General features: G+C 40.3%; 2 protein-coding genes across 2 annotated transcripts; both read right to left on the bottom strand.

Annotated features, from left to right (window-relative positions):
• Positions 1-6: 6 nt before the first annotated feature.
• LOC122160452 (tubulin alpha-3 chain) lies at positions 7-6,982 on the bottom strand. Its single transcript, XM_042818941.1, has 5 exons — positions 6,904-6,982; positions 3,829-4,051; positions 3,169-3,317; positions 1,596-2,276; positions 7-697 (listed from the first exon to the last, which is right to left on the bottom strand). The coding sequence occupies exons 1-5, from the start codon at positions 6,904-6,906 to the stop codon at positions 401-403; spliced, it is 1,353 nt and encodes a 450-aa protein (XP_042674875.1). The 5' UTR covers positions 6,907-6,982; the 3' UTR covers positions 7-400.
• A 4,490-nt stretch (positions 6,983-11,472) lies between these two features.
• On the bottom strand, positions 11,473-13,342 carry LOC122160453 (glycogenin-1-like; the record flags this gene model as incomplete). Its single annotated transcript, XM_042818942.1, has 2 exons — positions 11,473-12,226; positions 13,115-13,342. Coding segments are annotated over 2 exons (402 nt in total), but the record flags the coding sequence as incomplete, so codon positions are not given.
• Between the last annotated feature and the right edge of the window lie 346 nt (positions 13,343-13,688).

The following is a 13,688-nucleotide window of genomic DNA, read 5'->3' as shown; positions in this document are numbered from 1 at the left end:
GGTTGGAAAATTTTACCTTTTGTCTGCTGAGTCTCCCCATTTTTTTTATTTTTTTTTTAAATTTTATTTTTTTAAGTAGCAAGTTTGGTGCTTTTAGCAAATATTCTAGTTCAGACCGAAAGTGTAATGGCACTTACCCTTACTACAGTTAGATAAATTGAGAACAGTGTTACTGACACAAGTTTGTAATTTAATCTTTAAGTTGTGCAAGACTAGATGCTACCAAAAACTGCAATTTCAAACGGTTCTTACGCAGCAACTGTGTGTGTAAACAGTAACAAAGAAAAAAATGAACAGTACAACATTTAAAACTGCATCTGAAAACAAGCAAGCAAGCGAACAGGATTCTGCAATTCATTTGTTGCTGTTACAGAACACACTTTTTATTACTTCAGCATTTTCAGTATTCATCCTCTTCTTCAGCCTCTGCTTCTACAGAGTCTATCCCAACTTCTTCATAATCTTTTTCAAGGGCAGCCAGATCTTCCCGGGCTTCGGAAAATTCTCCTTCCTCCATTCCTTCCCCAACATACCAATGTACAAAGGCACGTTTGGCATACATCAAATCGAATTTGTGGTCGAGACGAGCCCATGCTTCAGCAATGGCAGTGGTATTACTCAGCATACATACAGCTCTCTGCACCTTGGCAAGGTCACCACCTGGCACCACAGTTGGAGGCTGGTAGTTAATGCCCACCTTCAAGAAAACAAGTGAGAACGTCTTTAATTACTGGGAAGCACTGAAGACTTATTTCTGCTAACAACAACAGTAGCCACAACTGTGAACAATTAAATAAAATTATTTTGCGCTTCATCAAAATATTTAACTAAATCCTAAATTCAGGATCTGGTCAAACTGGTCCAGCGTTAGCTACATTGGCCTAGAGATTATTTTTCCAACAGATCATAACAGCTTACTGGACTCTACAAAGAACATAAGAATCTAGGTCTTTCCAAGTCCTGAATGCATGGACAGTAGCTGGAAGGATGGACCCCTTGTCCGGAAGGTGACACTGCCAGTCAACTGAGAACAAGCAGAAGTAGCTGAACAACCTGACACTGATCTAGTAAAAAGTCTACTTACAGGAGCCTATGTTTAAATGAATCACAACGAAAAAAATAGGTTTGCTCTAGTGACAGCAGTCAGGCTCCACATGTCCAGAAACTGATAGCGTCTACCACCTCAAGGTATCTCAAAAACATTGTTGGGAAATTACTGCACTGAATTCAATAACTTCATGTGGTGTTTCTACATTTGCTTGGGGCTTGCCTATATTCCTTCTGTACAAAGCTCCCTAGATTTTTGAAGACTTGCAGTAAAACCTGGCATTGCTTTTCAGTACCACCTGCTTGTAAATTATTTTCAGACACTCAGTATTGCCTGTTCCTACAAAAACCGTGACTGCTACTCTGTAACTTGTTTTAGAATTTTCATCCGAGTTAAAATATCATGGAACTGTATTTAAGAATATAATCTGAAACGTAAGCAGTTCAGTAACAGGAACGTTACAGTACAGCACAATGACCGCTACCTCCAAATATCACGTAATTCCTACTATTTCCAAAATCAAGCACTTCAGAAGTTATCAAAGTACCTTGAATCCAGTTGGGCACCAATCCACAAACTGAATGGTACGTTTAGTCTTGATAGTAGCGATGGCTGCGTTAACATCTTTAGGGACAACATCACCTCTGTATAACATACAGCAGGCCATGTATTTACCATGACGTGGGTCACATTTTACCATCTGGTTGGCTGGTTCAAAGCAAGCATTGGTAATTTCAGCCACGGATAACTGCTCATGGTAGGCTTTTTCAGCAGAGATGACAGGGGCATATGTTACCAAGGGGAAATGGATTCGTGGGTACGGAACAAGGTTAGTTTGAAATTCTGTCAGATCTACATTAAGGGCTCCATCAAAACGTAGTGAAGCTGTGATGGATGAAACAATTTGCCCAATTAGCCGATTTAAATTGGTGTAAGTGGGACGTTCTATGTCCAGGTTGCGACGACATATATCATAAGTGGCTTCATTATCTACCATGAATGCGCAGTCTGAATGCTCCAGTGTTGTATGTGTAGTTAAAATTGAATTGTAAGGTTCCACTACAGCAGTAGAAACCTGTGGTGCTGGATAAATTGCAAATTCTAGTTTAGATTTTTTGCCATAGTCAACAGAGAGCCTTTCCATGAGCAGAGATGCAAACCCTGAACCAGTGCCTCCTCCAAAACTGTGAAAGATAAGGAAACCTTGCAGCCCAGTGCACAGATCAGCCTATAATAGGGTGGAAAAAAGCAAGAGAGAAAACACATATATTTATTATTACCTTTTCCAAAATCATCAGTATTCAAATAAACAGTCAAAAGTAATTATTTCCTCATCATTTGTTTTAAAAGGTAACTTTTTTCTTGTATATCTTTTACTTAAAACCACCACAGCACACCTTGTTCTGAATATGAGTATTTTCTCATTTGAATGTAGCATTTTCCTTTATGCATTTTTTATCCTACTAAAAGCAAGAGCAGTTGTGCACCACTGTGAAAGGTTATTAGAAATTACAGCAGGCTTGCAGCTTTTAAACTACTATTGTACTCTATATGGCAGCGAGTATCAATTTGGTTTGGAAAAAAAGTATTTTTACAACTTCAGATAGGCAATCACTACTTCACTTTCATTCACATCATGCTATGTGAGTTTCTTACATTACACCAGGTTATGAAAAGCTAGAAAGACATGTGAAATTACTGAACGTCCAACCAAAATCTGAGTTTCAGGGTACTGGAAATATTTTGAATGACACATAATGGTGCGATTCAGGTTAAAAATAACAGACAACTGCTTACAGTCTAAAGATTTTATAATGCACTTCTGAGGTATCCTTAAAATATCTTCAAATAATGATGTTCCACATCACAAGAACTTTCAAGCTTTACTGACTGAATTTTTATTTAACTCAAGAGGGGGGAGGCATGGGGCCAAGTTCTTGGTTTTTTGTTTTTAATAATCTATGCACAAAACTCTTAAAAACAAACGACTCCCTCTCCCTCCTCCCCCCCAAAAAAACACAACACAAGTGTCATAACAAATTGTAACTACAGGTAGCTCTAGAGCTGTATTTTAAATAAAATTTGTATTTTAAATATTGATCTGCAGCATGAATTCTTACCAGTTTGCGCAGGCGGTCTAACACTAGATCAACAATCTCTTTTCCAATGGTGTAATGGCCTCTGGCGTAATTATTAGCTGCATCTTCTTTCCCAGTAATGAGCTGCTCAGGGTGGAACAACTGCCTGTATGTGCCTGTACGTACTTCATCTACAAATGAAAAAATACATATTCCAACATAAAATTTATCTGCTGAGTTCTGCATGTGGTGCCTAGGGATGACATACTAAGTAAAAGGAAATGTCAAAAACCTACAGACAGCTTCCATGAACAAACGCAGCAAGAAGTTGGTACAACTTCAGTGTCTTTCTTTAGGGGAAAACACCGGATGCTCACAAAGCAGTATTTGCATCCTGGAACACGGAGGCAACTCAAGAGAACTACACTGCAGGCACAGGCATTCTGGATAGCAATTAAATGAAGCTGTGGATGTAGTGCAGTGGCTTGGAAAGATATCCAAAATCTGCAAAGAAGTTTAATGTTTTCCAAACATTACCAAACATAGACCATCATTTCATCTCTTTCAAATAACACTAACCAAAAATGTCAAAACATCATCCAGCTGTACACCTTTTAGAACCCCTAGTGTTTTGAAAATGCAAAAAAAGTCTGAAAGGAAAGGAGTAGTTTCACATGGAAGACGTGCATCTTGCGTACGTACCGACTACCGTTGGCTCCAGGTCCACAAACACTGCTCTGGGAACATGTTTACCAGCTCCCGTCTCACTGAAGAAGGTGTTAAATGAATCATCTCCGCCTCCGATAGTTTTATCACTGGGCATGTGACCATCAGGCTGGATCCCATGTTCAAGACAATACAATTCCCAGCATGCATTGCCAATCTGCACACCAGCCTGACCAACATGGATAGATATGCACTCACGCTGCAAACAAAAAAAAGGACAATGATAACGTGAGATCTGGGGCTATCCGTCACTTAGATTTCACTCTCAAAATAACTTTCTATCTGTGGGTTATACTGTAGTGATCTTTCCCTGCTGCATTATTACCTCGGCTGCTTGAGTGACAACTAAAATGATCCAACAGTCTGCTGCTAGCATGAATCTACTCACTGCTGCTGATCTACACTGTCAGGAAAGGAAGGCAAGAGACAGGCGTGGCTGAACCAGGACCTGCTGGTCAAATGGAAGAACAAGAAGAAAACGTACAGGCAGTGCAAACAGGTACCATGGGAAGACTACAAAGAAGCTGCAAGTCTGTGCAGGGAGGGGGTCAGGAAAGCCAAGGCCCAGCTTGGCCTAACTTTGGCAAGGGATACCAAGAAGAACAAGAAAGGCTTCTACGGGTACCTCAACCAGAAAAGGAAAGTCCAGGAATGCATACCATGCCTAGTAAGTGACACAGGCGATCTGGTAACAACAGACAAGGAGAAGGCTGAGGTACTTAACAACTTCTTTGCTTCAGTCTTCTCTGATAACTGCTCGCCACACAGCCCTCAAATGTTTGGCTTAGCAGCAGGGAACTGGGGAAGCAACGTCCCTCCCACTGTAAGCAAAGATCACGTTTTTGACCACCCGAGGAACCTGAACATCTGCCAGTTTACGAGTCCCGATGAAATGCATCCCAGAGTCCTTAGGGAATTAGCTGATGTAGTCACCAAGCCACTCTCCATGACACCTGCAAAGTCCTGGCAATCAGTCTCTGGTGACTGGAAAAAGTCAACAGCACACCCACTTCTAAGAAGGATCATATGATGACCCTCAAAACTACCAACCCATCAGTCTCACCTCTGTGAGCTAAGGCACACGGAAGGCAGGGAGAACCAGCATGGCTTCACCAAGGCCAAATCTGCTTGACCAACCTGGCAGTCTTTTATGGCAGTGTCACTGCATCAGTGGACAACAGAAGAGCCACATGTATTTCCAATTTGGAGAGAAGGATGTTGTGGGGTATTGTGTCAGAGTCCTTCAATCACAGTCCTTAAATATATGGAAATATACGAAAATATATATGAAATATATGGATTTGATGAGTGGACTGTTCAATGGATGAAGAACTGGCTGCAGAATCGAGTCCAGAGAGCAGTGGCCAATGGCTCAGTGTCCGGATGAAGATCGGTGACAAGCAGCGTCCCCCAGGGATCAGTGCTGGGACTGGTACTCTTTGATACCTTCATCAGCAACATCAAAAGTGGGGTCAAGTGCACCCTCAGCAAGTTTGCTAATGACACCAAGCTGTGGGCTGCAGTTGACACACCAGAGGAACACGATGCCATCCAGAGGGACCTAAGCAGGCTTGAGCAGTGGATACAGGCGAACTTCACAAAGTAAAACAAATTTAGGTTGGATAGAAGGAAACACTTTTTTACAGCAAGGGTGGCAAAGCACTGGAACAGGCTGCCTAGAGTTGTGGTTGATGCCTCATTCCCGGAGACTTACAAGGCAAGGTGGGATCAAGCCCTGGGCAATCTAATCTAGCTGTGCTTTTCCCTAATCATTGCAGGGGAGTTTGACCAGCTGACCAACTGTAAAGATTCTAGGATTTAACGTTGAGAATGTTGGAGGATCTTAGATACCACGTGGTCACACAGGATGAATGCAGTATCATCATTCCTTACCACAGAGCACATATATCCTGTGTATAATATTCCGTTTAGTCTCTTTTTCACCTTTCTTTGGTTTTCTTTGGCCTTCTTTATATAATAACCCCCTATTTCCTTGATCTGTTGACAATAATGTACTGAGTGATGTTGCAAGAATCTTTTCTGCACAAGACCTCTAAGTATGTTTTCCTTTACAATAAGCACATAACTAGTGCCAGGCAATCCATTCATATTTGGGTTCCTCTACTAAATCATCTGGGTGAGGAAGCATGGCACTTATGTTTAATCACTCAAAACCCCAATTTTGTTTTACATCTGAGACTGAAACTCTTATTCTAGCTTATTATTATATACTATACATATTATATACTATACATATATATTATACATAATATAATATATATATATATTAATATATATATATATAATATATATACGTATATATTATACATATTATATACTATACATATATTATATACTATTACGGTGTATTTAGCTGATCTAGGAAAACACAGAGGTAGAGAGCGTCTTTAAAGCTTCATCAAAACTCTCATCTTCAACTACATGTTTGAATTCTCACCCTCGTGGTTCTGTCACTAGCCTTTTGCCAGTGAGGCTCACTCTGCATTTATCTGCACTTCTATTGCGTTGGCAATGAGCTTCCAACGCTTGCACACCATCCCAGGCTCTCGTTCCCCAGCGCGCAGCCCCGCGCAGTCTGGAGCGGGAGCAGAGACGCAGACACCGCCGCACAGCCGCGCCCCTTCACGGCACGGTGGCACGCCATTGGCCGCCGGACACAGGCCTCTCCTCTGATTGGCTGCGTGCAGCCCCCAATCGTTTTAGGCACCACAAGAAATGCCGCCGCCGATGCGGTACGCGTTCTCGTGCCTCAACCGTCGTCCTTCGCACCGCAAAGCCGGTTTCGTTGCTTTTCCACCTGTTTTGTCTCATTTACCACCAGACAACTTCTACACATCACCTCCCTCCAACTCTCAGTTCTCATGTTAATTTCTCCACTCCCACACACGGCCTTACGCCACCGCAGGGCCGCAAGCGGCAGCACTCCGCGAGCTCCGCCGCAGCACAGGTAACTCTCGACTCCCCAAACCCGCCGCGGCAAAAGCCATCCCAGGTTCCCTTCCTCTCCCCAACCCGAGTTCCCACTCCCACCATGGCGCCTCGTAATGCTCAGCAGCTCCGACCGCACGGCACTGCACCGGAGTACGTCCGCAGCCGAAGAGACCCAACCGCCGTCAGGTAACGGTCCGGAGAGCCCTTGCGCGCTGCTTTCCCATTGGCTGTCACCCGGGCCAGAGGCGAACGGCGGCCACCGATTCGCCAGTGCGCTCCTCTCCTCACGTGGGGTGCTAACTGCCGCATGCTCGGTTGGTGGCGTGACCGAAGCGTTGGGGAGTTCCCGCGCAATTTGGGTCTGTGGAGAAAGCGCGTGGCGGGGCCGTGCGCTGCGCGGGTGCTGATGTCCTGTTTCCGCGCAGAACACCAGCGGTGGTTCTAGTCCAAAGTAACTTTTCTAAAGGGGTTACGGAACTCAATATTTCGTTTCCTTTTTTTAATTCTCTATGAGATTTCAGTTGTTCCAATGCAACTTCTGTGTAGTTTTTTTTTTTTTTTCCACGAGATTTTTCATAATTTGCAATCAGTTGCATTTAAAGCTACATCTGTAGCAGTAGACTGAGGCTAATGCCTGGCTCCTGCCATTGTTTCCTGAAGGAAAAGCAGTTTGTACCTGCATGTGGAAGCTGTTATTTTCTGTCCGATGGTCTTTTCTGAGCTGTACTCAAGAGCCCAGCAGTAGGGTCTTTACAGTTTTAAATTTCTGTTGTTTTTTTTACAAGGCAATCTGTAGTGTTATGGAAGATTTAGCTAAGGGAGATCTTGGCAATATTTGCCTCCGTTTGCACGTGATTTAAATTTAAATGCATGCAATTAAATGCAATTACTGCACGGGCTGTGAGTTTGGCTGGATTACTGACAGCTCTTTAGAACCAAGCAGTTCAGCTTGAAGGGAACCACAATGACCACAGAGCTCTGCTGCCCAAAACCCACCCAAACAAATGAACAAAAATACACACAAAAAAACCCACCCACAAACAGCATTGTATTGTCTGCTAACAGCAAGAACTGGTAAAAAGTTAGACATAGAAATTTCTGTTATTTCACTGAAGCTAGTGGAGTGATGTTAATTAATGTTAAGTGTTGGCCTACCCCAATCTGATGCATTTCTAATTGCCACCATTATAATCTCATTAAAAGCAATGAGCTTGTTAAGCTGTTCACTTTTAAATCTCTCTTGAGGCGTTGCTTTCTTTTTCTTTAGATGGGGATGAATGACTATTTTAGAGGCGAATTATTGAAGACTTTCGCTATCTTGTCTTTACGTTCCTGCCTAACATCACTACAAAAATTATATGGCTGACTTTATAATATAAATTATAATATAACTGATAGATTTGAATGTGTTCAGCTCTTCCTGTTACTCTCTTTATGCATGTCGAACTCTTTTACATAATTTTAGTTACAGAATTTGTGGTGCTTCTTAACCTTTCTAGCCTGATTATGTCATGTGAGCTCTGGATGCTTTTCCACCTTTACCTTCTTCATGGACATAAATCTTTATTAGTTATCATAGGCAAATGACGATGACTGAGGTTGAAAAAAAACAAACAAAAAAGCCTCTGAGGTAGGACCATCATTTGGTAATGATGGAAGAACGTTAAGCACCAACAAATGGAGAAATGAGAGCGAGCATCATTGTCTACTACTTTCATTTTAGGAAACGACTTTAAGGGAAAGGAAGTTCTGAAAGTACTGGCTGTAGTATAGAGCCTCTAAGAGCTCTATGGTCTATACCTGGTCTATGACCAGGTATTCAGCCTCTTGTGTGTGTTCATCAAGAGAAAATTACAATAAAATTCCCATGAAAAATTAGAAAAATAAGGGCTGACTCATTGCTTGCCTCAGATGATTAATCAGCGGTTCAGGCCGTGATTCAGCAGTCCCTGTACAGTAGCTCTGGATACTCTCATAAAACAGTCACTGAAAGGGTAAGTGCAAAGATTGTGCTTTTTGTTCCATGAATAGAAAGTGATGGATAAATATATTTTTTTGTACACGAGCATATTCTGAAAACATCCAGCTCCTCATGAAAACAAACACTTTTGCTAGACATAAAGCTTATTATATTAAAAAAAAACCCAAAACTTAATGAGGACCAGGCTGCTGTGGTGGTTTTTTTTGTTGTTTTACCCCCCCGCACTGGTTGTAGTTGTTAAGAGCTTGATTCTTGATATGGTCTTGGCCTTCATAAAATGATTTTTTTTTTTTTTTTTAATTTAGTTAGGGAATAATGTGGAATCCACAGCTATTAATTTTAAACTTCTCAGGAGCTATACTTCATGTGTGTGTATATATATATATATATATATATATATATATATATATGTATATCTTACTTCAGCAAACAGGGGCATTTTGGCAACTAGGGAAATATACACTAAATTCCATTACCTCCTTAGAAATCCATAATGATTCCTTGCATTTCTTCTTATATTTTAAGAAATAGTGAGTTAACTGAAGGAATCCAAAATACGTGGCTTAACAAGCTGATGCACTTTTATGGAGCTAGTTTCTTAGCCTCGAGGAAAACTTGCTGTGATGCTTTGAGTTTGGTAGACAAAGAATTAACAAGACGTGGGCAGTGGAATAATGTGCCCTGGTAGCTGGTTACAGTCCTGGAAGTCTGACAAAAAAGCAGGAAAGCAGAGGTACAACCAAATGAATTGTCAGGTTTTTGCGTAGTTTATGTAAAATAAACTTTCAGGTTTAGATGTAAGCTGGAGAAACAATTCCTGACTATGAATGAGAGATTTAACTTTGTTTCCTTTTTCAAGCTAAAATTCCATTGGCAAGGGACCCATTTCAACGGCTAGCCAAGCTACATCACTGCTTGTTTTAAAAAATAATGCATATTTTGCAGAGTGGCTGAGTTAAAAAATGATTATGAAACTAACCACCAGTATTGTTTTCTCTTAACTAGATGATGGTTCAGTGTTCCAAAGCCAAATAAAAAACTTACCTGAGTTAGTGGCAAGTTGTACAGTGACTTGAGTTTCTGAGTTTCTCGGTGGTGCTTTTCTTTAATTATTATTTTTTTGCTTTTCACAAGGTATAAGCAGGCTGTGGCTATTGTTCTTTCTTGGAGTGTAGCATGGTCTGCAAGTGAGGTTTTGCAATCATGAACTTTAGCATCTTCAATTCCAAAGACAAAGCTATTAGCCATCTTTGTCCCCTGCATTAAAAGCTTCTGAATTATCGTTTTGAGTATAGCAGTGATTCAGTTATCACACTGACTACAAACTTCACAAAAAGGTCTTTGTATCCAATTATACTGATGGGGTGATTTAAAGAGGCCTGTACAGTTCTGCTAATGCTGCCTGTTAATTATGGAGAAAATAATGGCAGAAAATGACAATGTTAATTTATTGAACATTATAATGTGAGTCAAGGGTTAGTGTAAATTTTTTTTTCCCCAGTTTTAATTTTTTACTAACTATACTTGTTAATCTGAAACACATAGGTTTTATCTTATTCAGTATCTTATCTTCTTGAATGTAATAAAACTTACATGCTAAACCAAATTTTCAGGTTGGTGTAGTCTCATGCTTTTTACACTTACAGTTGTCTGCAACTGAAAGTCAAAGAACCTGCTCATTCTCTAGTAAGTGTACAGAGCAAAACTAAGACTGTTCAGCTGACCTCAAGAGTACTTTTAAGTTATCCAGAGAATATTTGTGAGCATGCCAAACTTCAGTATCTGTACTTGCTGGGTAAAGTATATTTTGTAACTGTAGATTGTAATTACTAACTCTTCCTGCTTCCAAACAACTTCAAATTTAAAAAAAAAAAAAAAAAAAAAAAAGTGGTTAGTTGTAACATTATGACTGAGAGTTCAAATGCTATTAACTTTTAAATAGCTGTAAGTTACTTTGACCTGGACCTCCTTTTTACCACTTTTTGCTGAACAATGACCAGGACCTCAATTAACTCTCACATGCAGATCATATCTTCTCCTTACCAGCAAACAGTAGCAGGTTGTCAATTGTTTATCTCCAGGATTAAAGCTAAACAACCCTTACTAGCTTCCTGCCAAAATCCTCCTTTATAAAGATATAAGAAAATACATGTCTCTGGACTAATACAGATTATAGGTACCAAACTGAATGCTAAGTAATTCGGTTCTGTTTACACTTCTAGCTAAAGGATGGATCTGAACTAATGGCAAACAGCAGCCACCCTCTCTTCAGAAGGCTGTTACTGTGAGTTTTGTCTTGTACTTTTACTACTTTTCTCTGTCTCAAAATACAACACGTGGCATGATGGTGGCCATGCACACAAGGAAGAGAGAGTTTTCCTAACCCGTGTAGGTACAGCTACTTCATCTTTACTTGCCAAGACAGCATCACTACTGCTTGTTTTAAAAACAGTATCACATTACAGGTTGTTCTTCAGTAACCAAAATACAGATTCTCTTAGCTCCATTCTGCAGGTACTTCTTCCAGCAGCAACCTGGCACTTGACTACATACTCTGTTAAAAATTACGGAACTAGAAGGTGGACATTTGTTAGTGATAACTAGAATGGAACGAACAAAGTTTGGTTATTTTAGATTGCTCCAAAGATCTCTTTTTTATTTTCTCAAGAGTTTACAAAAAAACCAGAAAAGCATGACAAGTTTTTATTTTTGCATGAAGATTTCAAGTAACAGAAAAACTCAGTTTACTAAGCCTGAAGAATACAGAACTGAACAAATGCATTCTGCCATGCTGTAGGCACTATGTGTAAAAACCTGGTCAAAACATCAGTGCAATTGTGACTAGAAGATCAAAGCAGTGCTATTACTGTTATCTCTCACTAACGGTAAAGCAGAATGGCAATCATTTTGTGTATGAGCAATCCCACAAATCACATTTTAGACCTAAAATAGCAAGCAAAGGAGTCATTGCTAATCACCTTAATGAGCTAAGGTGCAAACCCAGTTTCAATGAATACATTGAGCCAGCTGATCACAACATAAGGAAAATGTAGTTGAAAACCCTTTTTTTAGTTACTAGGCAGTTACAATTGGCCCAAGGAATTCTGCTTCCTAGCTCTTGCTTTATCCGTGGCACTGCAGAGGCCTTCAGCCAAGAATTTTTTCCATCAAGCTACTCGCAAGCGTAATTGTCCATCATCTACAACCTTTCCTAGCTGTTAGTTCTGGAACAAGTCCTTGTAGTGCCAGTGTTTGAAAATGGCACTTCTACTGAAGGTAGGAGTCCAGTTTCTTCTTGATGTTATCAAAAGAATCCACTCCCATATAGTCAGCTTGGCCTTGTTCCCACCGAGCCTTGCGTTCTTCTGAAGATATGGTTGGTAATACTGGTGGTGGTGGTGCCGATACCGACATATGGGACACTGCCTCTGTAACCTCTGCCTAAAAAAAAAAGGCAGAGTAAAAAATACAGACAGATTTTGCATACGTTAAGCAAGCAACAGGCCACATAAGAGGGCAACCAAGTAGATGTTCTCATGCATAGCACCAAGCATCACCAACAAGCAGGGACTGTGCAGCTTTCCTAGCAAAATAAAGCAGAGTAACAAATCATTCAAGGAAAGAGGTGGGGGAGGGAGGGTCAGGGGTTTAGTTCTTCATACCTCTCTACAAAAGCCACAAGAGAAAGCCAGAGTATAGATCAAGCCTGATAGCTGCAAACAGTTCATTAGAAAAAGTTTAAAAGAGATAGAGCACATCTCCAAAGTTCTGTAACTTCAGGCTGAGAAGGATTAAAAACTTGAATCAGTCACTGTACTAATCTGACACTAAACTTTGCAGACATACTACTGAATTCTGTTTAAGAACTAGAATAAGCAGCATTATTTTGGTTTTGCAAGTATCAAGATTTACTACTGCAAATCTATTTAAGTAACCTATTCTCTAATTATTGCAGGCCTACCTAGGTAGGTTGTACCATGCAAGACTGCAAGTGTATACTGCATGCTCAACTGGGGGTTCTCATGTTTGAATAGCTGCAGCACATTAAGGATGAGTTTACTGAAGCTACTACACTGTCATTTCTAGTGCATCATTCTGCACTTAATTTTAAGCATAGCAATCAACTATGCTCAAGACCACTTAATATTCTTCTAATCTGTATTATTCTTTATTCCAGAAATGAAAGAAGAAAAAAAAACAAGAATCTCTGTATCTCACCAACTAATCCACACCCATGCTCTCAGTTGCACAGGAGGGGAAACAAGTGAGATCACACAAAGTCTATTCTGTTTGCATAGGTAGTTTCCACAAGAATATTAAGATACATACCATGTTTGCACTTGTGGTATTTTCTTCATCAACTTCTTTCTGTTCTAGTAAGGGTAAAATATTAACTGTATAGGTATCCCACCACATGTTGAGGAATTCTGGGTGAACAATTTTAGGGTCATTGATATTGCCTTCTACACTTTTTGTTCTGGAGTCATACGTATAGTTCCATGGCTTTGTGCTTCCCAGAAAATGCACCACTTTAGTACTTGAACCAAATCTGTTGGAAAGAGAAAGTCAGAGCCCACAATTTGGAAGTATCTAGAAAACAAGTGCTTTGACTATCAGACAAGAAAAATTAACCTGTGTTTTTGTAAGTATCCAAAAAATAGAAACAGGAATATATTTAGGAGACTAAACACTAAAGGTAGGATTGTCAATGCCTACTGGGGCTGAAAGCATCACTACTTAAAATGCAAACAATTCTACATTACACAGGTCAGAATACAGCTTAAACCTAATGAACTATTTAAGTACTTACAGCCAACTCTTTAGGTAGTGATGATCACAGCTCAGGAGACAGCAGTCTCAAGCAGCCACTGCAATCAGAACTAGTTTTAAAAGTGAAAGAAAG

This window comes from Centrocercus urophasianus, unplaced genomic scaffold (assembly GCF_019232065.1).
Source record: "Centrocercus urophasianus isolate 14NV4802_14NV808 unplaced genomic scaffold, USGS_Curo_1.0 seq_172, whole genome shotgun sequence".
NCBI lineage: Eukaryota > Metazoa > Chordata > Aves > Galliformes > Phasianidae > Centrocercus > Centrocercus urophasianus.
Note: the sequence above shows the minus strand (reverse complement) of the source record. Positions and strands in the feature narration are given on the sequence as shown.